We start from the raw sequence: 26,938 nt of genomic DNA on the forward strand, positions 1-26,938 counted from the left end.
TATACATGGCAATCACGTATGTGAAATTCAGATTTATATCGCCGGTAAGCTAATTGAAAGCGTGAAAGGTGAATTCTAATGGCTTTTTTTATGGGCGTTACTGTCAAAATTGTAATAAAGGAGACTATAAATATTTGTTAAAACAAAAATAAAATACATGTTCGAAAAATTACTTTCTTCCCAGAAGCGGTTTTGAATTAAAAACTTGACAGCTACTTGCAAAGCTACACTAGCATGACGTTTTCTGATACCTGTCATACAAAAGCCGGGATGTGACTGGCATCGCTTTTAAATATACTCAGTTAGCTGGGTTCTTTAGAGTAGCACTTGAACTTGTCACCGACGATATGAAATTTTTTTCTTGTTTGACACACTAACAATACGCCCTATGCAAGGTAAGAAAAGAGAAACAATTGTAAATCGATGGCCGTTTTATTCATTTTATCCCTTTCCTCATCAAAATTTAAGCCTTCTCACCCATTCTCAACAGAACTTGTCTTTCTTGTCGAGTTCTTACTTTTTATAGTCATTCATCGGTAAAGTATTGTTAAAAGTCGTAGTTTGAAACCATTTCAAACGTTCGACGAGTGCACTTTTATATTTTTATTCTAGAAAATCGAGGTAATGAGTCTCTTCTTTCAAAGCTTTTATTGATGAAATATCGATTTTTTTGGGTATTCACAGGAGTCGAATGTTATTTTACGTTCTTTTTATCTTTCAGAAAAATGTTCACTTACAAATGCAATATTATCCCAAAATTGTGCAAAAAAATACAAGCTCACTAGGATTATGGCAATCTGGAAAAACAATAAAAGCTCGCTTGATTTATCGTTTCATGCGTCGGCGTACATGCGAGGCAAGATAGTAAACGTTGAGGCGACAGTGATTCGCAAGGGGCTAATTTTTATTTTACGACTGTCTGGAATGTTTTCTTTGTTTGTGGACGTAATTGAAACGACCAAGTTGATTCATTCGAGCAGTAAAAAGGCTATAGGAAATGTCGTTTTCCAGATGGCTTTAATTTTGGCAAGCGTTTTAAAAATGATTACTTTCTTAGTTTCATACTCTTCAGTTCGAGGTTATCAATCATGAATTAATACCCGCTTGACTTTATCTTCTACTGTATCTATTGGAGCAAATGAAAGACTGCCTCAAACTTCCCAGCATCACAGAGGTCATCAATAACGAGTCGTTCCTCTGGATACTACTCTCCAATTGTCAATTTTTTATTGAAATATATCTAATTTCTTCGAACAACATTTCATATTGTTTATGTTTTGAAATTTATGTTTTGAAACACTGAAAGTTCAAAGATATTGGAAACTTCGATATTAATAGGAGCAACCAAATGGAAATTTGAGAAGTCAGAGTAGCGTGAACAGATAGTTATTATCGTAATCAACGTTAGCCTCGAATGTATACTAATTACATGGATGATTTTCCACGTATACTCAGTCTCTCACTGATCCTTCTTTATTGGGGTCAGTGCGGCGCCTCGATGATAATGTATAACTCCGGCGCGTCAAAGCGTCGCCCCCGAGCGACGAAAGCAAGTGACACTACTGCTGCTTTATTTATATATGTTTATTTGAAGTTCTGAGGGAAGAAAACAATTATGAAACAAGACAAAAATTTGATTAAACACGATTATTGACCGATTGGATTGAAATTGAATGTTTGCGCTTATCATATTCCGCGTCAATTGGCGAGAAATAGTATGAAGCTAAGTTTATTTTTTTATTAAAAAGCAATTTCACATCTGCAACATGAATAGTTTATTTACAATAAATGTTCAACATATGGATAAAATATCTAAACTTTATACAAATAATATACAGAATTTAGTATCACAATCAAGTTATCCAAACCTCGTCCACCAAGGGTCCAATGAAACTGAGTAGAAATATAAGACGTAACAGTGCTGTTACTTTATTTTCATTTTTGAACGAGGCCATCTCTCTGTGCGACAGTCCAAGTCTAACCGAAAAATGATCGAGAAAGATATGGTGGGATGAGGGAAAAAGAGGATCGATATCAAACACCTCTTGACGTCAACCGCTGTCGAGTTTGCCTGTACGCACGACTTTGCTGTTGTCGGCGCGCTACACATTTATACATGTATGCTGCTAACAGTGAGATCCACTTATTGAAGGGAAGAACAACAAGCTCGCAATTTTAAGCATTCTCGCGTCGACACTTCACAGTTCCCCTTGTTCGATTATGCTCAACGCTTCCGCTGCTGTTGCTGCTCCGCTGCCGGTGCTGCTCGGCCTTGACAACTGTAAATATACCAAAGGATTTTGCTTCATAATATTGTCATATAGCTATTCGGTACTTTAGTCTCGTTGTCATTTTAAGCCGCTACGTTTCGACTATATTTGATATATTGAAAAACAAATTAACTTTTATTTATTTACGGTCTCGATATTAATACGATATCTCCAGATTCATTTTAATTCTTCTTGAAATAAAAATCAAATAAAAGCTCAACAAAACTTGTTGAAAATATCTCAGTTAGAAAACTCGTAAGTGAGCAACTGGTTGGAAATGATTAAGAGTTGTGCTAACTTTTTCTCTGTATCATGTTTTTATTTTTGGTATCAAAAACTTATGAAATATCTTTTTCAGAACTGCTTCTGAATGTGCTATCTTTAATTCTCTAAAACTTAGTTTAAAAAAAGGTGGACTTTACACGCATTTAAAATATAATGAAACTTGAGCTGATTAAGAGCCATAACCGTTGAGTAATCTTATTTATATATCATTTAAATTAATCTCCAACATATGAGCTTAAAGCCAAGCTAAAATTTAAATTAGGTAGATCATTTGACACTCGGTTTGAGTAGCAATTATTTCAAGGGTTGTAATTTCATCCGTTAATCATTAATAAATTGCATCGTTCGCACGAATTGAGTGGAAATTAGCTTGTGTAACTATTTATGCCCAGCGCATGCGCGCGACACCCCATGGTTTTTCAGTGTCTCTTACCCGGATTTCATCAGATTGCTATCGCTGTCGATTACAACAGCTGATTATGATTATTACACGTTGTAATTAAGTCTAAGATAGAATAGTCTCAGATATAAAAGAATGAGTTGATTAGTACGATGAGTTACGTATATATTATATAACAAAATCAGTCCAGTCTAATGACATGAAAAAGCCCGATACTCAAATGTTTTAACGTTTATAATATTACGCTTCATAATTTGGATGGTTTCTTAATCGACAAATTCTACGGTACCACACAGAGATAGTTAAATTTCATGCAATGATATATCGACGTAAGTATTAACGATCAAGATACAATTGCTTCGCTGTTTTATATCTGATAATTTATTTTCTCATACCCGAATACGAATACCCGTGTTATTTTTTAAAGATACCATTCGTTACACGCCTGTCAAGCGATAATCGAAAAATCAGTGATTTTGAAAATTTATTAAAACGAGTTTTAACGTAAAATAATTGATAACTGGCTGATATATTATAAATAATTGATAAAAAAGAGAAATCGGGGGAAAAATTAAAGAAACAATGAAAATTCTCTAACTGGTTTAAAATTGCAATTGTAAAGAGCTTTTGTACATCTTGGAAAGCTATAAGACGCAGTACAATGCACTATACGGGAAATATAAAGCACGCACAATGAAAGTAAATTTCAACTCTACTCGGCGGCAAGCTTTTAGCATTATTTGTTCGTGTTGCAAAGTTGCGCTCGTAAGGTCGGCTATACGTAATTACATGTTTCCTTGTCTATAAATATCCCAGGCTTAGCGAATAAAAGCACGCAGGAATAATCCGTCATCACGGAGAGCCAGAGAGAGAGAGAGAGTTAACTGATCTTGCAAATTATTCATCTGGAGTCATTATCGAAACCTGCGGTTATACACTGACTCGGCATATTTCTCCTCTCTTTTATGTTTTCTATTTTTATATACGCAGGTCGAGATCATTAAGCTCGCCTGTTCAGTTATTAATCGTTGCAGTATGAATAATACATATATGCCAGTGGCTAGCTAAAGCCTGTAATTTCCGAGCTCATTTTTAGCGAGCACAAAGCAAATCTACGTTACGCGCTACAGGTACAAAGGGGTGTGCGCGCGCATGCAAAGTGTCCTCTGTTGCGCGCTACAGATAACCGAATAGTAGAATGCTCGTGCCGCGCCGCTGCGACCGTTGGGGAGCTTTGTCGCGTGTAAAAGCGTTTTATACTGCCGAGTGTAAAATTATCGCGCAGCCCACGTTAAAAAGCTGTTCGGATGTCGCGGCATAATCCTCTTGTTAAATGCTCTTTCGCCTCGCCCGACTTTTTGCTTGAATATCTTTTGATACCACTTCATTTCGAGTTATTTTACTCTTTTTTTTATATCGCAATTAGACGCACGCGAACGTGCGTATTTGGTATGGAAATGCTACTTCATTTCGGCGAGCTGCGTCGTGTGCAGTTATTGGCAGGTCAATTTCATCCAGAGAAGATTACTCTGGAGATAGTTCGAACCGCAATATGTGGACTTTACTGCTCGCTAAATGATTAATACGTCATGTTTATTGAACACAGTAAAAAGTCTTACTTTTTTCTCTGACATCATTTCATCATTTTTTCATACTTATTTTAGTATTATTACTTAATCGAGAGCACTTATACATTTTGCATTCAATTTAGATATAACTTTTTAATATGAATTTAGCCGAACAACTAAATACATTTTTTGCAACAACTTTTATCGAGTGGCTTTTATCATTTGAATGGAATAAATCTTTTTACTGCGAGATGAAACGTACAGTATACACGAGAAGTACTTGCTGATCGTACGATTTTCAGAACACATTTGATCCGAAGTGAATGTTGGACAGATTCGTAAATTCTATAAATCGCTCGCTCTCTATTATTGCAATGAAAAGTTGCTCACCTTGATAATCATACAAGGACATTTAATAGCAAATAAATAGAAAACTTTTGTTTACAATGTTTGTTCGCCATGATGAAATCTCGCCGCACCTTGACAGCTTCAAACTTGTATGTATAACCAAGCTCATTAAACATTTTTCAGGCTAGCGCGCGTCCGCGTGCAAGTTAATTAATTTGTGCCGATAGAGAGTAGAGAAAAAAAGGCACAGTAATTTTAGGCAAGTTCAATAGATTCGTGGTACGAGCGCCGCGTCACCCACGCGTACATGGTCATCTATTCGCGGGGCTATCTCATAAAAAGTTCGAGGTCTAATGTCATTCGTCTTTTGCAGTACAATCGAGAGTGAGAGAGAGAGAGCGCGCTTAATTGGAATGGTTGGCGACGCTGTAGTTTATTTGAAAATACGCTATCCTCGTGCCGTTGAATTGAGAGAGAGAAAGAGAAAGCGAATCGACAAAAGCGATTGTTGTCAGAAGAAATAAATTGTAGGAAGAGGCCAATAAAAGAACCATAAATCTATCCGGCAAAGCGCTTTTCGCATCGAGCAATATCTTATAGGCTGGAAAATGGCTGATTTTTTTATTTTCTATCGTGGGATAGAAAGAAATGCAGTACCGTGGTAAATGTTTCTACGTTACGCGCATTATGAGCTCTAGGTTGCACAGCGTCGTCGCCGCCTTACTTGGCTCAACCGCAAATGAGAAACTCTGCTTGCAAAGCTCCTCTCCTTGTTTTTTTTTCCCTTAGCTGTTTCTCGTTCACTTTCGTAATACTCGCGGCCATTCTCCCTTTATCGAGGTTCTCGAGGCGGAAATGACGGCCCCTTGACGTTATAAATTGTTTCGAGCACTCGGTCGAGATGAAGAAATGAGCTTTCTCTCCCCTGGACTTCATTTCACTTTGTTCTTGCAAGGCGCATGGTATTCAATTACTATTTCAGTTGCGTTAGCGTAGCCAAACTGCGTATACGCGACATGTATTAATTAATGCATCCAGTGAAGCTCCGATATCACTGTTGCTTTGTCTTCATAGCTTCGAGAATCCACGCGCGGCAATGAATTCAAACCAATGTCAGTAATGAAAGCTTTTGCGAAACTTAGACATTCAGCCTCCTTGTCAGTATAATTTCATCAACAATTGCGAGGTGAAGAATAGCGCAAAGGCTAGCATACAAAGTAAAAAGAAACGGTGAAGAGTTGATTGTTAGTCAGACTACCTTGAAAAGTACTCAAATGTAAATCTCAACTGAAATTGTATCTCCAACCATTTGGAAAATTCTTCTCTCTTTTTCTCTCTTGCTCTCTTTCTCTTTGCCTCTCTCTCTCTCTCTCTCTCTACTTCTGTCTTTCTGTCTATCGATAAATTATAAAGCTTTTGATATTTTCGTTGCACCATCTGTAGATAAAGAAACTAAAAGTCGACTGTGATGGAGATTGTTTTTTATCGAGAAAGCAACACCGTTAGACTGTGGAGAAGGCAAAAACTGGAGCGTCAGTGTAATGAAGCGTCGTAGTTGCAGCCTTTGAAAAAAGAAAGACTGCCATTTGTTGGACAACTCGCCGACTTTATTTCGAATAGCTCGTCTAGCTGGAATCTTGATGGTAGCTTTTTGCTCGTGAATAATCCGTCAGCAATATTTTTCTATTTTTTTTGGCAAGGTGAAAAAGAGACAGAATGCAAATAATACATCTATATACGAGAAATTACTTTTATAATACTTATACAATGCTACTTGTGCAACGTAGATATAAGAACACGATGGCCAATGCTTCCAATTATATTCTCGCTCATACGAAAGACAATAAGTAACGTCACTACCTTTGATATTTCTACAGTAAGTGAAAATCTGGCTTCTTTGAAAATGCAGAAAATGTAATGTGTTCCAAGCGCATGTAACTGTAAATAACCGGCGGGCATTCGCGTACAAAAAGCTCCGTGAAATTGTATTTCTTCTTACTACAATTCTAACTCCGTCCAACGGAACAGGTATTTTAATCTCGAAAGCGTAGGAAATAAAATATAAACTGGATTGCAAGGCAATTTACAACGAATTCTCATGTCAAATAGCAAACGCAAATGATGGTCCGAGCCGAAGAGCGAAGCAAGCGATGTAGTGAACACAAATCCCAAATCTCCGCGCATGTGGCAGAATGATTGAAGCGTTGCGTGCAGCTGCGTGTGCACATACGTATACTATACAATAAGTCCGTCGTGTCAGGGTGACGCGTGTACATGTATGCGCATGTTCACGCGCGTGTGTGTGCAAAGCTTACCTATAAAATGTCGGCGCTGCTAGGTCCAGCCCTAGAGCTTTTAGTTGTCAGACCAAGTCGTGTTTGTCGACTCTTCCTTGATCTACAGTAGATGATCTTGCGGAATGCTTTGCAGAAGTTCTCACTCAGAAACGCGTACAGAATTGGGTTGATGCAGCTGTTCATGTAGGCCAATATATGACTGAGTATCTGCAGTGCTACCGTCGACGAAATCATCGTGTACAGTCCCATGGACTTCAGCAACAAGATTACCTGCAAACCACATTTTCCCAATTTCAACCGTCTTTTTAGACCATTGTGTTTTTTTTCTATTTTTTAAATTATAATTCCCAACGTGAAAATAACGACAATAATGAGTAGCTAAGACTGTTTCTTTTTTAAACCAAATCCTCCTGATCGATGTTACATCTTCATAATTTTCAAGAACAGTGATTTACGAGCAGTGATTGGATATACCTATATTGTTTACGATGTTGACAGTTTATACGATCAATAAAGAAAGATATAAAAATAGACATTACATCGGCTCTAAGCTTTATAAACTATAAAAAGAAATATATATGACGGTGGGAAGCAATGTTAGTGCTTTGAAAAATGAAGTAGTAGAGGTCTTAATTGGTCAGCCGCTAGATACTAAGTTAACGTGCGGCCCCACTTAACGTCAATGGCATTTAACTTGTTCTTTTTTTTGACTTTTGCCGAGTACCGTACATAAATCAAGTCAAAATAAGCACTTGCAAGCACATAAGTGTATTTTGCCCGGGCGTACAATCATAAACAGCATCCTTGTGAAAGCTTCCTCTAAGTAAGCCACGAACCGTAGAATATTCATCTTTTTCTTTGTACGGAAAAAATAAAACCTTAAAAAGTTGAAATCACGCGCAGTTTAGTCCCATGTGCTGTTTTCTGCCTCGGATTTGTGCTCCTAAAGCAACTGCGTCTCAAATGAAAAAAGCTAAAGCTTGGTCGCGTCAACTATAATGTTTGTTTGTTTTTTTTTTCATTCGATGGTGCAAAAAAGGCGCACTTACAACCAGAGGAATAAGGTCGCCAATTAAAACGCCTCACCTGAATAGGAAGCCAGCAAAGTGCAAAAACGCCGACAACGACGAGGACAAGCCTCGTGACTCTTTTTCTGCCTCGTCGGCTGCCGACACTCGTACGCGTACCCTTCCACAGGCGTATGAGCATCAAAAAGTAGAGGACACTGATAAGCGTCAATGGTACCACGTAACTCGCACCGAAGAAAGTCGCTTGGAACAGTGGCCAGTTGGCGTCAGGCAGGATTCGGCAATAAGCCTGACTCGTTGACGTTGTGTCGCATGGTGATAGTGGCTCATCGTACTACGATACGATTTCACAATATTATATTTCGTCAAAAAAAAAAAAGTTTTTAATCTATGCAAGAGGCGAATTACTGGTCAAATTTGAAATAAAAAATTTCCAATATATTCCGAATAGTTTTTGTTTTCATGCAATACAAAACTGTGGAAAGTCGGTATGGTAATAGTTTCATAAAAGATGAGCTCTTCATACGGACTCGATTCCCTCGAGATATGCTTTCCCGATCACAACCTTTCGCTTGGCGTTCGATTTGTTTTATAACGAAATTGTCTTACGAAAATAGTAAAATGGCGACGTGCTCGCTCTCTGCGGTGTAGTCGCTGAATATACATAGCAATACATGGGTACGCTCGTGAAAAAGCCAGCGACGTATTCTGCTTTTACGTAGCGCGAGTTGGTTTCATATGTCGCAGAGAGCCATTCAGCTAACTGTAATTCTCACCCACCTTTTTTACATTTACATAAACGTCCACTATGCGGGAAAAGAGAGAAAAAAATAGATTTTAAACAGAAAAAGAAAACAGCATTGTTGTTTTTTCTTTGTTTTTTTAGTACGTACGACAGAAATACCACTTTGACGCATGTATTCCATAAAACATTGCATGAAGAACGCATGAGTGTTGGATATGAAGTGACAGGAGATAGTATCTTTAGGGTGAAAAGGGAACAATAGGAAAAAATAGAAATTTTGCAACCATATCCAAACGAAGAGAGATCACAGGCCTTTCTGAAAAATGCATTTGCCCTTTTAGAAAGTTTTGAAAAACTTTCATTTCGACAAATAAATAAAGATTGAACGCGCATTTGTTCTTTGTATAAAATTTTGCTTACTATAAAAATTAACAAAACGTAAAAGAAACGTTATTCTTTGTTAAATTTTGCGTAATTCTTTTGAGTATTTTTGTTTAGGAAAAAGTTCGTAAGCATAGTCTACGAATATTATTTATCTAATTAATTTAGTTTTTTTTTGCTGCGTGAAAATTTAGTTAAAAAAAGTGTTAATGAATACAGTGATGTAGACCAAGTTTAGTCAGACACTAACATCTATTACCCTTTCCACTTTTGATATTTTTTTAACAGTGTTTAAAAATATATTCGTCATTGTATCCAATGCAATTGAGAGAAGAATGTAGCTCTTACTTTAGTGGAAACCAACGGAGTCAATTGAAAGTAAATAATAGAAATCCAAAGACTTTGTCGTGGTAAAGCGTAGCGATCGCGAATCGAAGCACGTGCAGAGGGTAGCGGAAAAAGGAGACACTTACCTCGCCGTGAATGAATAGCACGGGTATAGATGAGGTGAGTATCACGATCCAGATGATCCCAACAGCGATGCACGCCCTACCCTCGGTGCGCATCGACATTGATGCTATCGGATGTACCACCGCGAGGTACCTGAAATCCACGAAATCCGATCAGACATCAAATACTTTATACTTCACTTTATCCGACTGACACCTCTGAATTTTTAACTTCTTTTTCTTAAAATGTTAGATTCATCTTGTACTTAGTGTCAGTAATTGCAGAAGTCGAAGGGGGGCGCGCGTGGCGCTATTAATTACAACAGAAACCCAAAATTATGTGTTTCGTCTTGACCTATATCACGATAAACCCCTAAGTTTTCGCTAGATACAAAGAATTTTATCTGTTTTTATTTCGCACAACTCGATAGGAAAGAGAAATTTAATTATATGGCCAATTACGGTTTGCCACACTCGTAACATATAAAGGAGCTCGTCCATTCTACATATTTACCACTTGCTCTCTCTCTCTCTCTCTCTCTCTCTCTCTCTCTTTCTCTCTCTAGCAGAGAAAACGTGTATATGATAAACTTTAATAAAGAGCTTTTTCAATGCCTGTCACGTGTACTGCTTTGTTATGAGATAGCCAACTAACAGATTATTGCAATAACCGATTAAAAACGCATGTATGCTCAGCTTATAATAACGACTCGGAAAAGCTCTCATATTAAAGTGATATCGATTCTCGATGGCTTTTATCCATTTTTTTCTTCCTCTTTTTTTGTGCCGAAGGAAACATAATCTGCTATAAATCACGCTCAATCCCGAGATATTTCCCACGAGGCTTTTCATTGCTTTTTCTTTTATTTGTACTTTGCATAGTACATTTTGCGCAGTGATTGTACATGAAATGCTATTTCTTCAAAAGCGGATCGCGTCTGAAACATTTGCCAACCAACCAAAAGTAATCCACGTTTTCATTAAATTCAGATTTGGGAAAGCTCAAAACGACGGAAAATTGGAAATCGCTAGAGTATCTGTGCCAATTAGCGAAGTTATACCCATAGATCTATGAATACAATGTATAGCTGACTGCGCCGCAGTATCTCTCTCTTTTCTCTCTGAGGATGGCCCAAATAGACTCGGGCCGAAAGTTAAACAATTGATACGCTGCAGACACTTACGAAATAAAGTGAGCGATCCGAGACAGGAGAAATGTCAGTGGCACAATATATGGCAATTGACCGGAAATAAGAGAACCATTAGCTCATATAACACGTGCTGAACCTCTTTTCTTTACTCTCGATAAAATGACGCCGACATTGATAATAGAAAAATACCCAAAGGAATGATAGATCACATGCCAAGTTGGCGCTTTTTTGGCGACGGTGAAGTGCAAAATTGAAAAATCTCTCTCAATTTTTTCTTTTCCCCTCTTTTTCTCATCTAGACACGGAATGATAACGAACGAGGGTCATTTTTTTTACACGTGTCACTGCCGCTGTCTGTGTTTGCTTCTAGGCGAACACGCTTAGAAGCTGTTGGTGTTAGCTTGTAGGCGCCTGATTTTGTAGTTTTTCAGATTGCCTCAGGACGGGCTTTTTTACAATTTTTCCTCGTTCTGTCATAAAAAACATTTTCGCACGTATATTTGTCTGTCGTCTTTAGGTTTGTGGGCAAGTGAACAAGCAGAATGGCCTTCGATTCTTGTTACAGTCAAATAACAAATATGAATTTTAAGCGCGCTGAAATCACTTTCTCAGTATAACTTGTCTCTACTACGTAGTAAACATTGTTTTCACGAGAATCATTAGAAAAGTGCCATTTTTATTTGCTTATTATTATTTCTTTTTTCATAATAGTTCTGCCTTCCTCGTACTCGGAAAATAATTACGAGAGTATATTGGCTTGGAAAAAAAAGGCTTAACAGTAGGTGCAGTTAGTTCTTTTTTATTGCAAACAACTAAAAAGCTCCATTCAAACTACCTGCATAAAGAATACGCGGTAATGTTAATCATTTCCGCGGCGTTTTCACTGTTTTTTTTATACAATTGTCTTCTCTGTCTATCGAAAATAAAACTAAAATCTTTAATTTAACGCAATTTTTTTGAAATACCAATGCCAATTATGTAAATATAAAAAGTGTCAATAAATTTTTGAACGAAAAACAAAATCATGAATAAATCTTGAACATAGTTTAAATAAAATTCAATTTGCAAATACAAGAAAACAAGATTTTCTTTCTCCATTTCTCCATAGCTTGCGTCCAATTAAATAAGAAAATGGAATTTTATTCCCCTTAAACTTAGATGATTGATCTTGCACTAATTCATCGTACAATATACAGCGTATGAAAATTACATTATTAATTTATTGGCATCTTTTAATTTCTCACCGTTAAGAAAATGTTCATTAGACCGTCAAGTTGTACGTAACTTTATTATTAAATGACCTAAAGCACAAAAAATGTCCTATTGGTGATTGGTGGAAAAAAGCAAAACGACAATGTAAAGATTGCTAGTACGTAAAAATCTGTAATAATCAGTTTTTGCAAAGTAATATGATTCTAATAGTGTCAGAGAAAAAAAAAATAATCGAGACATGATCAACGCCAGCTGCGGTATTACTAAAACATCATAACGAGCTTATCGTGCGTCATGCGTCGTTAATTGTTCGCCGTCAGACAGTCGAAGCAGAACTAGCCGGCCAGTAGTTATCACCACTAATACTCAAGAATCCCAGGAAATCGAATTAGTCGCTCACTTGGCATCACTGATAATCGATCAATTTACCACGTGGAACGAGCAAACAGCTACCAAAGCTGCTACAGAAAGGAAGGAAGGAAGACAAAGTGGTTCAATATGTTCGATCTGATATCTCGAATAAGAGTTCAGCGCGACGAGACAGAAAGAGAGAGGGGGAGAGTGAGAGAAAGAGAGCGCGAGCACACACAAGTACGTATGTTGATCCCGCGGACAAATAAATAAGACATAGTAGGGGACAAAGTTCCTCGGAATTTTGGCATCTAAGCGGACATCAGGTTAAAGAAGCGCTTGACTGATTCGTTATCATAATGGAACTTCTGGATTCCCCGTTAAATTTCCACCCTATGGATATATATATACACGTTTGAAGACAAGGAGCTCGTTTCGTCTGTGCGGTCATTGAATTCTCACGGCAAAAGACCGATCAACTTTTTCCTTTCTTTGCGCGTGAAATTGACCATCACATCGGCCATCTGCGCCTTGTTTTTCTTCCTTCTCTTTTTCCGCCCTTCTGCTTGCTTTGACTTTGTTGAAACAACTTGATCAGATTTCCATTTGTCAATTTCATAGCGAGACCGCGTTTTAATGAGCATATTACCTTTCATTCAAACAATCAATTGCATTGATAATTAATAGCAACGTAATTGTATATGGCTCTGCCCTGAGTGAGCGTCTCTTTCAATCTGTACAGTAAAGAGGTTACGTCAGAGCGAAATCCAGTTATTCTTGGATTGCTAGCGTAGACGCGCACTGTAATTCTCCCTTTTTTCTTTTTTTTAGAGTCATAATAAGCGGAGCTTAAAAGCTACCGTGTAAAGAATTGTTCTGACGAAGAGATTTTAGAAAGGTCCTAAAAAGGCAAGCATTTCAGTTAAAAGTAATGGCGCGTTGAAAAATTGACGGGCGCGGGGGAAAAAAAAGAAATTACAGAGACAAATAATCGCAGTCAAGTACAAGAATTGGCGTACGGAGCTAATAAAACAGAGCGGCGACCTACCTGTCGAGACTCATGAGAACGAGAGTGTAGACACTGGCGCAAGCGGTGACGATGATGAGATACTGGACGATTCTGCACCACACGTCGCCGAAGATCCAATAGGGAAGTACGTAGTCCGTGGCGGTAAACGGTATACAGAACACGGCGAACAGCAAATCGGCGACGGCCAGATTGATGATTAATATGTTGGTGGTCGACCGCATGCTCGCATTGGACGCGACAATGACGATGACGAGGCTGTTACCGATGACGCTCAGCACGCATATCAGACCGAAGAAAATCGGCACCACGATCGAGATGATCGTCTGCAGCGAGTCCAAGTTGAATTCCGGCGTGTTATCGTCCGCGCAGTTTAGCGTCGTGTTGCCCATCAAGGCCGTCGCCGTCGTCACACCTGTACCACCGGTTGCCGACATTCTGAATGCGCTCGGTGCCTCGCCACCTCTCTTCGCGGCTAGCAAACTGCGGGCGATTCAGTCGAGCTTCTCTTCCATGCGATTGCTATATTTAAGCTTATCGTGGGCTGCGTATTCTCATAACGGCCAGTGCGCTACTCTCTCGCTCTCGAGGGGCTTATTTCTGAGCGCCCGTGGAATCTGTTGGCACACAATTACTTGCGACGATGTGTCCTAGCAATTTTCGCGAAATCGCTTCGCTGATAAAGTGGAAAAACAAGGAACCTTCGAATCGTAAAATTATATTGTCCACGCAAAGCAACGACATAAAGCTCGAATTTGTACTTGATGTCTTTACGAGTGCATTATACACGAGCAAACCTTCGTTTGCATAACTGAAGACACATTGCCCTGCGGACGAACTCTGCATTCGTCTGCGTTTTACAAAAGAATCTTACGAATGTGACTTGCGGATGAGTTCCGGCTGTTCACACGTTTGTAGCGATCGAAACGAATAATTGTCGAAAAAACTGAGAAATTGCTTTTGCTAGCTTTGCATACGATTTCGCAAGATTCCTTTACTTTTGCTCTTCGTCACAAGCTGACGTTGGTGAAAATTGCTGCGCGACAGTTGAATCCTTTTATTCGTCACTCTCCAACAAAGCAACACAGTCAGGCAGATAACTCACGGAAATGTTTATCTTGCGCAGCGTTAATTAAACTCTGAGATTAAAAATAGACGGACCATTCCACGCTCTATGCCAGAAAATGTGTTCGCGGAACAAACGCATTCTGCGAATCGCCTTATACTTTCGATTCAATAAGCTAGTGCATAACTGTAAACTGAGCTGCAAACTTCTCTGAGCATACGCCAATAAAATTATACGATTGTTTTTATATACTTCGTTCGACTTAATGATATCTAAAATTATTTTAGTAAGAAAAAAGCGAGCGTATAAAATCTAGTGTATCGGCGCGGGACGTCAAGCAAATACGATGGTCTGCTGGTAACTCGTAAAATTCAAAATAGCAAATCACTTTCGCCGAGAGCCGGGGATCCAAGGAGATGCTCCTTAAGCACGAAGCATCGCAGCTGTGCCGCTGGAAGCCGACACTCCTTCGACGCGGCATTCACGGATAGAAGGAAAAAGAGAAGGAAGAATTTTTCCGCTGCGTCTCCAATACTTTGGCAACTAATAAACGGCCGAAGCACCGCGGGAGCCACCTATTAAAGGCGACATCACGGGATCAATTACTGTTTCGTCGCGTCTCTCGCGCGTCCTTAGGCGCGTTCGAGCGTCAGCTATAAACTCCTCGTCGAGTGTCGCGTTAATGCCGCTTCTTTCTGACGAAAGTTAACGTCCTTCTCGCGAGGAAAGCAGCTTCGCGGCGCACTAGGATTCCCAGTGGGAACATTATTAGCCGGGACGAAGGTCACTGATACACGCGCACTGCGAATATCAAAGCTCAAAGCGGAAAGAAAAGGGCGAGTCCGTGGCGGGGGAACGCGCACCCTCCGCTCGGACGTGCGCGCCGCGACTGCCAACTTGAATTTCGCTCCTCGTGCGCGCCGCGACAGCAAGCTGCGGGAAACGCGACGCCGGTCTCGCTCGGACAACGCGAAGATCTCGCGACGACCCGTGCTGACATCGAGCGAGCGCTCAACGAGATTCCTCGAGCGTCGCTTTTATCGACCGACGACTTTGCCGGATGAAAGTATCGGCTGTGCGCGAAATCAATGCAGCTTGCTTTGCCGAATTATAGGCGGCCTTTTTCACTTTTAACTATTAATCACTCAACAACTTAAATATCAGTGGTTCTGCCGTTTGACAAGTAGACATTATAGAGATTTTAGGTTAACTTACATTACAAATTTCGATGACATGGTCATGTGAATTAAAAACTACTTTATTTCGCCAATAAATGACATTAGAGAGTATTTCACAGAGTTGTAATTGATTATACAAACAATTTCAAAGATATGTATTCGAAGCATTCGTTCATAGACGCAGAGGCAAAGACAATGTCCACGAACAATTTAAGATCTTCCTGAAACTTTGTCAATGAGCGCTTGAGTCAATACCTGCTTGGCAACGTTTTTAGCGTAGTTGGCGATTCTATCGGTGAAACTGGGTTTTTTAGTTGTCGGCGGTCCGTAAGGATCGTAACCTTGGTTGGGATATCCATTCTGCTGAGGTGGATAATAGCCACCCTGGTACGGACCTTGCTGCTGCGGTCGGTAACCGGCGTATGGATTATTGTAGGGATTCTGCGAACCAGCTTGGCCAGGATAACCCGCGGCAGCCTGGCCGGGATAACCGCTTTGAGATGGATATCCAGCGTTATGCGTGGTCGCGCTTGTTCTTCTCGAGGAATCTTGCGTGGGATAGCTAGGGTAGCCGTAATTATTGTTACTCGATGGGTAACCCGAAGCAGCCGACGACGGGTAACCGGGATAAGAACCGACTGGTCGAGATTGCGCGGGATAGCCGTAGTGATCTTGACTGGGAGAGGATGGCTTGTGCGAGTCTGGATAGGCAGGATAGCCCGAGTTACTGGCTGACGGGTAATTGGGGTAATTAGCTGCCGGACGAGGAGTACTTTTCGTCTCGGGATAACCATTACTGTCCGGCAAAGGAGCGGAAGGTTTTGGATCGTTACTCGGTTGAGTTTCCTCCTGGCGTTTGCTCACGTCTTCCGCTGCAAACATTATTCACATGTACGATTTTTCAATATGACAGCTCCGAGTAACCAAAAGTAACTAACGTTACGTCAACCACACCCAGCCATATACCGCAAAATAAAATACTGAAGAGTTTCAATCGGCATGCATCAAATTTCATAAAAACCGATACGCAGAGAAGTTACTTAATGTGTAGGGCGAAGCACGATAAAGCCCGGGCAACTCTCGATAAAGCCCAGTCCATAAAGTCTATAAAAGCTACATGCGCGGCATATCACTCCCATCCGTCATACAAAGATTTTTTTTTCTTTTAACGCGTCAAATATTTTCGATGATGTGCCACTCACCTTGATTAAAGTTTCCACTCTATTTTCTAAATGAGATATTATCGCGAGCTTCCTGATGGAGGATAAAAGTTTCCGTAGTGATATGATTCATGACATAGATACACGCTCTGAATGATACACTGTGCAGAACAAGTACTAATTATATTCAGATTTATTATTCAATTAATGTACATTGCAAAGGTAGTTTTAATCGTATCTTTAAGTAAATATGGCACGGACGTTGATACTAAAAAAATGGCCCCCCCCCCCCAGATGTATTTCACGGAATTTTATTATTTTGTAATGTGTTGTAGCTTACAAGAAAATATTTAACACTTAATTTTTTTAAGTGCTAATTCACCGCTTTAAGGACTAAAAATCACTCTTCAAGTTCACCATTTGAAACAATGTTTTTAATATCTTAAAAAATACTTATAGTTTTTAAATGAAATCTACGTGAAAACTCATAAACTCTAAAACCATGAACTTGGGCTTTAAGGATTGGGGTTAAAGCTCTAAAAACATTTTTTACTGTGCCATCTTCTTTGAGATCATCGTTAAACTTACAATTAAATATAACATCCAGGTAAAAATATATAACTTTCAATATGCTTTTAGAAAGATTATTTGTTTTATTTCATAGTATGAATAAGTTCAGGATATTAAATTGTAAGAATGGATCTATTTTTTTGTTTATATATAATTTTCATTTCCCTACGAATATACTAGAATTGTTTATTAAGGAATACTCAAATTCAACTAATATTATAGCATTTATTTTGTAATTTTATAATACAAATAGTTCAATCATTATAAGTATTTAAATAGTTCGGTATATTCATTTGTTAATATCAGAGTAAATGATAAATAATATTTATAATGTACTGACAATAATAATTTATGAATCCGAATGATGGATAATGTATAAAGAAGCTGTTTTTCATTTGTACTTGAAACAAGCACCATATCGTTATTCTTGATAAATTTATCTTTATACGTAATTCAGTAGCTCGTAAAAATAATGAAAACCACAGTTTTATTTTATATTTCATTGAATTTAAACGGGTATTTTAACTTTTTAGAAGAGATAGAAAATTATTTGAATCCTAATGTTTTCAATTTAGTTTTAATAACCTTTCAAGCACTTAATCAAAACGAAATTTTAATTTTAATTTAAAAAATCATATTGAAAAACTGTTAAATGCTGTGGAAGCATTTAATGAAATTGAAGTGATTGGAGATGAGACTCTTGATCTCGCATAGTCTTAAAAAAGTGTTTAAATGCAAGGAGGAGAAGATAATAAGATAGAATCACTACGGACGAAATTTCCCCAGTGCGCACATCAGATGTTAATAAATTACATTACGATTTTCAACCAAGAGCAGTAAAGTTTTGGAAAAGTGGTATACATAAAAATTTAGGCTAGAAACAGGAGAAGGAGTAGAATATTTATAAAGGAAAACTGATAAATTTGTATTTGAAAAACAAATGTTATTTATGAAAAAGAAATAGAAAATATCTATAATTCTGTCAGTAGATTTCAACTATAAATACACTGTGGCCGTATATTAGCAATTAAAAAGAAAGATAAGTAAAATGTTTAGTATAATCTCTAACTTCTGCGACCTATAGTTAAAAAATTTAACCAATAATTTCTGGTAAGATCGACTTATTTTCCCTCTATTTATTGTTCTTAAAGAAAAAAGTGGAGACTTTGAACTAGTGATAGTAAAAAAATTTTTAATCAACTAATGTATATGTAATAGCTTCTAAATCTAAAAATTTGATTTCAGATCTCTTGTTATAAAATGCATTTGAACACACCTTTTATCAGCTTATTTATTATTTTTTTTTATTATTAATTATTATTTATTATTATTAATTGTTTTTATCTTTATTTTGTTAAATTGTATTTCAAACAAATTAAATTTCTATATCGATAAAATAAAAAAAAATAGGTGTCGTATTAAAACAACCTAGGAAATATTTTTCTTCAAAATATTAATTTTTTATATTCTTGATTATATTTTATAAGATTTTATATTCTTATATTCCTTTTTTAAATTAAACTAGATGATTTTATAAATTTTGTATTTAAATAAATAAAAAAATAATGTATATTTACCCGTGAAATAAACTCAAGTTGTAATCTTTTTATATAGAAAAGTTTGACGTTGATTTCATTCAAAACTATGTAAGTGGCTTTTAAGATGTTAAAAAAAATGTTTTTAGTGATGAGCTTTAAGGGTATTTTTCATTCCTCAAATCGGCTAATTTGCATTTAAAAAAATTGATGTTAAATATTTACCTGTGTATTACAACATAATACATCATGATCAAAATCGATGAGGTACATCTAGGAACTCTTCCTTGTAAGCAGTGTTAAAAAGAACACAAACAATAAACATGTATCATGTAAGAAATGTTCAATTTAAAATCAGAATATTAATTAAATCATGAATAATTTTTGGTTAAAAATATCACACCATAATTAAAGAATAGTAAAGCATCTCGGATAAAGTATACACGTGAAACGAATAAAATAAACAATCTCGAGGTAATCTTAGAGCGCGAAACCGAGTTCAGCATGAAAGCTCCTCATCAAAGCTTTAGCAGAGTGAGAGCGTGCAAGCTAGTGGGGCGAACGCGATCATCGAGAAGCGAAATCCCAGGGGGCTGATCTTAGCCAGAGAAGGTCCAGACTCTATTCCCCTTGGAGTCAGTTGATGTGTGTGTGTTGTAGTGGTCTCTGCCTCCTGGATAGTAGCTCGGTCTCTTAGTGGTGTACGAGCTTCCACCGCGGCTACCGCCACCAAAATTCCTGTCCCAAATAGAAGTGCCACCGTTGTTGCCGCGACTGCCACCGCCGAAGTTTCGGTCCCAAACGGAACCGCCGCTGCTTCCACCACGACTGCCACCGCCAAAGTTACGATCCCAGGTGCGGCTACCACCTCCACCGATGCCGTTGCCACCGAAGCGATGATCGTACGAGGAGCTTCGTGGTGGTGGTGTTGGCACCGCGGGTCGTCTGGTCGTTGTCGGCAATTTGTAGCCCGGTTGCCGGTGAGACGCTGGATCTGTCGATTTGTTCGTTTATTCAGCAAGCTTCTCGCGCGGATGCGTAAAGGTCAACACTGTGCGGCGTACGCGTTCGTCCGACTTGTATAATGGGTCACGCGGAGGTCGGGAGATAACGAAAGTAACGCGCAATGCGCTTTTGATTATGGCCTCATGTATGTGTGTTCGAATTGGCGTTGTAGTGGTACTCGTGTGATTCATGCAATTAAAAGCGTTAAATTATGGTTGTACAAGCTCGCATATTGCTTGACTGATGCAAGCACTATGGTAGAATAAAAGAGAAGCGCACAGTAGAACATACTATTCGTTTAATAATTTCGATTCCATGGGGATGCTTTATTTCATTATCTTTATTTTCATAACTTCATCGATTAAAATAATATGTGTCGATATTACACTAACTCAAAATTATTTGTTTTGTGTCCAAAACTGACAACAACAAAACGTCAAAATTCTACAAAAACGAGTAAAATGTGACTTTCGCAGAAGACATAATACTGGGTATACCATACTAATAACGATTAGAAATCGTGTGTGATAAAAAAAAAATACTGAAAGCTGCCGAAGATAGAACATTCGATGTAGACAGGTTTGTGTAAACAAAATCAAATCATTGCGACTGATATTCCGTACGCTTGTAAGTATTTAAAAAATCCAACATCATTACACGAGATTCTAAACATTATATCATTAAAAAGGCAGATCGTTAGATTGATGTGTTTGTAAAATATATACTTCGAACAATCAAGGCACCGATATGTGACGTCCCCATTGGCGGAAGAGACGATTGATGTGCAAAATTTACATATAATACATTCTATAAACAACTTTTACGCCACGCGTATGCCACTGGTAAGGTGTAATGGTATCAATGCAAATCTCAATCGTCCATTCGTCCTTCTGCATTGTAAAAGTTATGCAGTTGCACGCGTTTTGACCAGTGAGACGTTAAGCGCAGACACTAGTGCACGCATTCGAGGAAGGCACGCGGTTGGACGTTATACAATTGTCATCATCATCATCATCATCATCATCATCAACAAAGTAGCAGGAGTAAACGGAGTTGTTGTGCAAAGCAACGACGCCCCGAGCGCGACGCGATTTGCGTTGGATAATCACAAAAGACAAGAGAAACAACGAGGAGAAGATAGTTCACGCTTTGATTATCCTGAGGCAGCCGACGATGCTCATGGCGAGGACCAGCAAGACTGACGCTGTGTTGCCCTTGGCGCCATTCCTCGATCTATAATTGGTGTTGGGATGCACGCTGTTCCAGCCTGGATTGAGCTTGGGATTGTTGAGATACGTTGGGTAGCCGCCGTTCTGACTGTTGCTACCGGTATACGGCGGCGGGTAAACGTTCTGATGGTGATAACCATTACTATTGCTATTAACTGGATATGGTGGATAACCGCTGTTGCTGTTGCCATTGCTTGGATACGGTGGATAGCCGTTACTGCTGCTCGCTGGCGGCTGACCGTTGTACCTGTTGCCGAGCACTTCTTCGGCGGGTGGAGCGTTGGCATTCGCGTAAGGATTGCCGTTGGCGTAGCGCGTGCCGTAGGCGTCCGGCGGGACCGCTGGCTGTTGTTGACCGTTCGGCAACGTGTGACCGTTTACCGAGGATATGCCAGCCGAGTCAAAGGCTGAAAGTACATAGGAACTCCTGTTTCTATTTCTTTTGTCTTCCGCTGCCATTCAGTGCTTTTTTTGCCAAGTGGTTACAGCCATCACACAACGTTATGAACAAAACACAAGGAAAAGTACTACGTGCGAGAGACAAAGTGCGCGGCAAAGTTCTTCGGTTGAGCGTGTGCAGCTAATTTACCATCACCATGAGCTAATTTGTTAAGGCTGGGTCAACGGACAAAAACGCTAACACGCGCGCACGGACAATGCCAAACGAACTGAGTATAAAGAAACACAAGATTCGTAACAATTGGAGGAGGTAAAAAAACAGGCGTGTGCGTGAGATTAGTAGAGAGCCAAACGAGCCAAGATATAAGTGTAATGGAAAGAGAAAACAGAACGACCGAGACATATAAGTAGCGTGCGAGATTGCGCGAGCGAAAGAAGGTGAAGTATGTAGGAAGAGAAAAAGCGATGGAGCTGCTTTTATCGGGAGCGATGTTTCATTGAGGGCAACATTCATTTAAATCATACCACGAGTCCAGCATGCAATGACGCACGTGTATAACAACTTCACTAGCCGGTGCACCGCATCAATTGCCGCTTTTGCTCGTGCACAGGCGTCTACCTACATACGCGCTTACGTCTTCCGCGCACATTTTTCTTTTTTTTTATGTATGGAAGAGACTATCTTTTGTCCTCTCTACTGCGTGTGCCTATTTTACACTTTACTGCAAACGGACGTAATTGCGCAATAGAAGACAGTTATACACGTCGCTTGAGGGCGTTGCAGAAATAAGCGTGTTCTCGTTGGGAGCAAACACGCTCGCTACACCGTATACGAATCGAGCGTCCACTGTACTCGCCTCGTTAACTTTTCTATCGGCAAAGGACAACGATCGGATATCTCTGCAACTCGCGAATGGCTTTAGCGCGCGGACTCTGCGTATTTGCATGTGTGCGATGCTTTAAATCGTTCGAATCTCGAATTTTTCGTCAATGCGGAGACGTTCGAACGAGTTAAAACAGAGATGGCGGGAGAACAACAAACAGCAACCAAATGCTACAACAATCTACAGAAGATAACACGAAAAAACAAAATTCGTCTCTTGACTCACCCAATCCAGCATTAGTATTGACGCAGGTCGGCCGCCCGTTTTCAGTTCTACAGTACTGTCCACTGGAGCAAATCTTGGTGGTGCAACTCTCACCTGTTTAATGAAAGATCGATACGTGGTTGAGGAAAATTCAGTGGGTCGTGCGAATTGAGGGAGAGGAAAAGGGAGAGAGACTCGAGATAGAAAAAGGTGTTCAACGCGTACCTCCGCTGTTGATACGTTGGCAGGTGGGGTAACGACCACATTGATCTCGTTGATGGCCATAGCTGCATGGCTCCTCAGCCATAATGCATTTTTCGTCCGAGCGACATCCGATGTCTTGGCAACTGCGCCCGAACTCTACAAACAACAAAATTTCTCATCAGTTTTTGTTTTCTCTTCGCCGTGTAACGAAAATACGTTGTCGAGAAAAGGGAGGCTAGCATAAGCGTGGCATCTCTATGTAAAAAATGCCTGCGCAAGCACCGAAGCTACATGCGGGAAATTCATTTTTCGATAGGTTTACGGGGCGTCTCGCAGCTCTGATGCTTGTCATTACTTGACTCTCGTCTTCGATGGGTCGCTCATCAGAAGAGCCGTCAATAGATCAATCGATGCGTCTATCACGATGGACTGCGCGTCATTCGCGTGAAATAACATCACGACTACTCAATGCGGTTAATCATAATTCTATTTCGGCACGTGGGCTTTTATCGAAATTGATTTTCAATTATCGACGTCTCTCCTGCGGCTCGACCGGCAAATCAAATCTTCGTTTCTCACTCTTACTTTTTCTCTCATCTCGACGTCAACCCGTTGAAAATCAAACGATATCGCAAAGAACGTGTCTATTGCGAGCCACTAATATATCGACATCTATGTCCGAGATATAGTATAGCGATAAACTCACATGAAATTTCCGCGGTAACGAAACCGAAGCAAGGTCGATTGCCGGCCGCGTGCAAAGAAGCTCAATGAACATTTTCCGATACATAGCGCTGACGCTACGATTTTATTTTTGCGTCAGGCCATTTTAAAATTTACGCATCAACTTGGTGGACGCCTCGGAGGCTGACGTCACGTATTTGCATCGATTATTATTTTTCCGAAGTGGATGACGCGCCGTTGCAAGCTTTTGCGACAATATGCCGTATTGATCGGTTGTCTTTCATAACATCAACTCATATAACGTAGAGCGGAGAAATGGTATTTTCATGCGATATCACTTTTATCATTCGCGCAAATCAGCACTGAGTGTAAATCGTCGTCAATTTGGAATGGTATCAAAGTTTTGCGCGCGCCACTCGCGAGACGCGAGGAAAGTTAGTTTTGCGCGTAACTTACATTGTGAAGTTGAAATTGTACTTCCAGCTGAAATAACCGACCGAACGGTATGCATTATTCCGCGAAAATCCCGTCGAGCGCCAATAAAATATCATCGAGCAATGTGTCGACTCGAGCGGACAAACGGAGATCTGATCGTTGCGCAATTAGCGGCAAGCAACTCATCGCTAATGTTTTGTAATGTACTCACTGGAATAAGGAGCTGCGCTCGCCGCGGCAAGTACAATCGCCAAAACTACGGCGACGTTCATCGTTTTCATTTCTGTCGGTCGTCCTGTGAAAAAAACAGAATAAATGAGACTTAAGTTACGCAAGAAATATACGCCTATCCTTCTCCCATAAGCCGCGCTAATTACCCGCATAATTACGCTCATAAAACATGGCCGAAGACTTTGCAGAAACAAAAATAAAAGCCGACTGCTCTCGTAGGCGCAATTAGCAGCTGGAGAGCTCCACTTGTATTTTTATTCCGCGTGATTCTCTAGGATGAGAGAATGCGATGATGAGTACAGTGAATAAATAAAACATCGGGCAATTTTTCCAATAATGCGTGTGCGCGCGGGCGAGTTGCGGACAAAGACAAGAGCTAACCCCGCCTTCACGCATCGGAATTGACACGGAAACCTCCTTTAATGTCCTTTTCATCGTCACAGTTTGCTCTTGCGAAAAAAAGAAATACTACAGATAAATATGAAGGCCTTCGATCTTTTGGCACCACGCGCGTCTTCGTCATTTGTTGATCGAGTTCGTTGTTATCGCCACATCGTAATTGGATGGAAAACGCACGTTATTATATCAACGTGGGAGCGGCTTTTATTCATATCCCCTTGCCATTAAATAAAAATTACGCGTCTCTCAAGACCATTCGAGCTATTTAACTGTCAATTATTAAAACATATACATTGATTTTTTTTGCATTTCATCCTTAGACAATGCTAGCCTTTGTTATCGCAATTAGTTTATTAGTACAAAAGGTCGTTTTCTATCCTCAATGCCGTTTATTAATCTTTTTGCTCGGAATTGTTTACATAAAAATGCTGTGCGATTTCGAATGCAACTAAAAAACACCAAGAATAAATCAGAGAACGCGAATCACAATAGTCCTTTATTTTCGCAGGAAAACCGCGCGCTCGAGATAAAATATCAATTTGCACGCCAATTAAGTGTTTAGTCTATTCGGCTCTTCCGCTTTCACTCATGATAATTGTAGATAAAAATACTTCGAGTTTCTCAATATACACCATTTGGAGACTCGCATTCACTTCAATGAGAAAACTGTCTGCCGACAAGCAGTTTCGTCAATTGACCGCGCGCGCACCTACACACACACACACACAGAGGTACGAATTGCTAAGTCTTTACGATGCATCAAGAAGAGTAAATCAATGAAGTTAAAGGAAACGATGTAACGCGGTATCGTTGCCCACTAAAAATAACGCTGATGCAGTCTCCATATAATAGTGTATTGCCGCGTTTTTTAGTTTGTTATTTATTTATTTTTTTTTACAAGGTCACCCGGCATCTGCTCCTTTTATTCAGTGTCCTTATACGCGCACAAAAATAGTTGCGCCTTGGTGGATACGGCAGAGAGAGAGAGAGAGAGAGAGAGAGAGACAGGCAGACAGCAATGTACGCGTGTAGTTGCTTGAGAGTCCACGGCACGAAAATAGTGGCGACAGACACGGAGCACGCAGCTGCTACGCGTTCTATAAATCGGCGAAGCGCGCGATAGGCAACACTAGATTTCGGCAAGCGGGATAATGGTGAAGTTGTTAGCGCGACTATGGCGTGCAAAGACGTGCGTTTACGTACCTGGCGTCAGTGCACGCAGCTGAATCGGCGAGAGCGAGCGAGAGCGAAAGTTAAAACCGTCCGACTGACTCGCTAGTTAGCCTGACACTGAAGTATATAGCGCGGCGCTCACTGGAATTTCAGCGAGAGAGCCGCAGCTGTGTGAGAAAGCGAGACGGGCGCTCTCTCGGTTGTGACGCGTGCACGGACGTCTATGCGCGACGCGAACGCCATGGAGGGGGTAATGCCAGCGAGGCCGCTTTGCCGTCAGCGACTCAGCCTCAGATTCTATTTTCTTGTTCCGCTTCTCGGCGGCGCACGTGTGCATTATTACGCAGGTTGCTTGCGTTGATGAAGTGGAGAGTGAGAGAGAGAGAAAGCGAGGCGACCAAGCGAATTTGACGGATATATCGTGGCGCATTGTCGCTGTTCGTCCCCGGGGATACCAATGAAAAATTCAACGGGCGCGCCAGGTCGCCGACCAGCGACCGTCCTATTAACGCTGTAAAAGTACTACCACTTGTTTTTCGCCTTTTGTTCTGGATTAAGGACCCTGGTGTTTACGCTTGTTTTTTTTCGCAATGGCCATTGTGGAAAACCGGTTTTGGCGAAAAAAAGAAAAAAAAGAGGGAAAAGGTTTAGGAAGCTCGCACGGCAAAGGAAGACTGCGAAAATTTGAATACGAGCACGCAAAAGTTTTCCATTCACCCACGACCACTTTTCAGTCTACGCGGCTATTCAGCAGATTTCGTGAAAACACGCGCTTACCCAATCTAAAGCTCGAGCTCTTTGAACCAGCTTCTCCGCGCGTCGCCGTGCGTAACTTTTGCTTTTCGTTCAACGACTTGGTGAAAATATACACGCGACATGTCAAAAATGTAAATTCAATAGATAGCTCACTGAAAATTTCATTTGGGACAAAAAGATGGCTTTCAATTGGACGCTCATTCAATTTTCGCTCGAAATGGACAATTAATTAATGTGTTATAATGCGAACTTAATAAAAATCCAAGCTATCGTGTTAAAGCGATTGAATTGTATAGTTAATGAATGTGCGTGGG

General features: G+C 39.9%; 2 protein-coding genes across 4 annotated transcripts; both read right to left on the reverse strand.

Moving 5' to 3' along the window:
- Window positions 1-1,760: 1,760 nt before the first annotated feature.
- On the reverse strand, window positions 1,761-15,540 carry LOC131668043 (allatostatin-A receptor-like). The gene is made up of 5 exons (XM_058941867.1): window positions 13,534-15,540; window positions 9,796-9,925; window positions 8,255-8,530; window positions 7,187-7,438; window positions 1,761-2,279 (listed from the first exon to the last, which is right to left on the reverse strand). The coding sequence occupies exons 1-4, from the start codon at window positions 13,947-13,949 to the stop codon at window positions 7,187-7,189; spliced, it is 1,074 nt and encodes a 357-aa protein (XP_058797850.1). The 5' UTR covers window positions 13,950-15,540; the 3' UTR covers window positions 1,761-2,279.
- Window positions 15,541-15,820: 280 nt separating this feature from the next.
- On the reverse strand, window positions 15,821-26,052 carry LOC131667993 (calcium-binding protein P-like). 3 transcript variants are annotated; one of them, XM_058941784.1, is made up of 5 exons: window positions 25,899-26,051; window positions 24,277-24,360; window positions 22,968-23,102; window positions 22,764-22,856; window positions 15,821-16,628 (listed from the first exon to the last, which is right to left on the reverse strand). In XM_058941784.1, exons 2-5 carry the CDS (start codon window positions 24,344-24,346, stop codon window positions 15,967-15,969), a joined length of 960 nt encoding a protein of 319 aa, XP_058797767.1. In that variant the 5' UTR covers window positions 24,347-24,360; window positions 25,899-26,051; the 3' UTR covers window positions 15,821-15,966. The 3 variants fall into 3 exon arrangements, with proteins under 3 accessions (XP_058797767.1, XP_058797769.1, XP_058797768.1); XM_058941786.1 differs by lacking the exon at window positions 15,821-16,628 and adding an exon at window positions 16,637-20,015 and having other exon boundaries at window positions 25,899-26,052; XM_058941785.1 differs by lacking the exon at window positions 15,821-16,628 and adding an exon at window positions 20,293-21,662 and having other exon boundaries at window positions 25,899-26,052.
- Between the last annotated feature and the right edge of the window lie 886 nt (window positions 26,053-26,938).

Source organism: Phymastichus coffea, unplaced genomic scaffold (genome assembly GCF_024137745.1).
Source record: "Phymastichus coffea isolate CEN01 unplaced genomic scaffold, Cenicafe_Pcof_1.1 PCOF00072, whole genome shotgun sequence".
NCBI lineage: Eukaryota > Metazoa > Arthropoda > Insecta > Hymenoptera > Eulophidae > Phymastichus > Phymastichus coffea.

Bases quoted from the DNA above. Each gene is read 5' to 3' on its own strand.
- LOC131668043 (XM_058941867.1), bottom strand. From the start codon at position 13,949: ATGTCGGCAACCGGTGGTACAGGTGTGACGACGGCGACGGCCTTGATG. The intron at 8,531-9,795 runs GTAAGTGTCTCC...ATCGTATCGTAG, and splicing joins TGCTATTCATTCACGGCGAG to TACGATGAGCCACTATCACC. The intron at 7,439-8,254 runs GTGAGGCGTTTT...TGTGGTTTGCAG, and splicing joins TTTGCTGGCTTCCTATTCAG to GTAATCTTGTTGCTGAAGTC.
- LOC131667993 (XM_058941784.1), bottom strand. From the start codon at position 24,346: ATGAAAACGATGAACGTCGCCGTAGTTTTGGCGATTGTACTTGCCGCG. The intron at 22,857-22,967 runs GTACGCGTTGAA...TTCATTAAACAG, and splicing joins CCAACGTATCAACAGCGGAG to GTGAGAGTTGCACCACCAAG. The intron at 16,629-22,763 runs GTGAGTCAAGAG...TAATGTTTGCAG, and splicing joins CAATACTAATGCTGGATTGG to CGGAAGACGTGAGCAAACGC.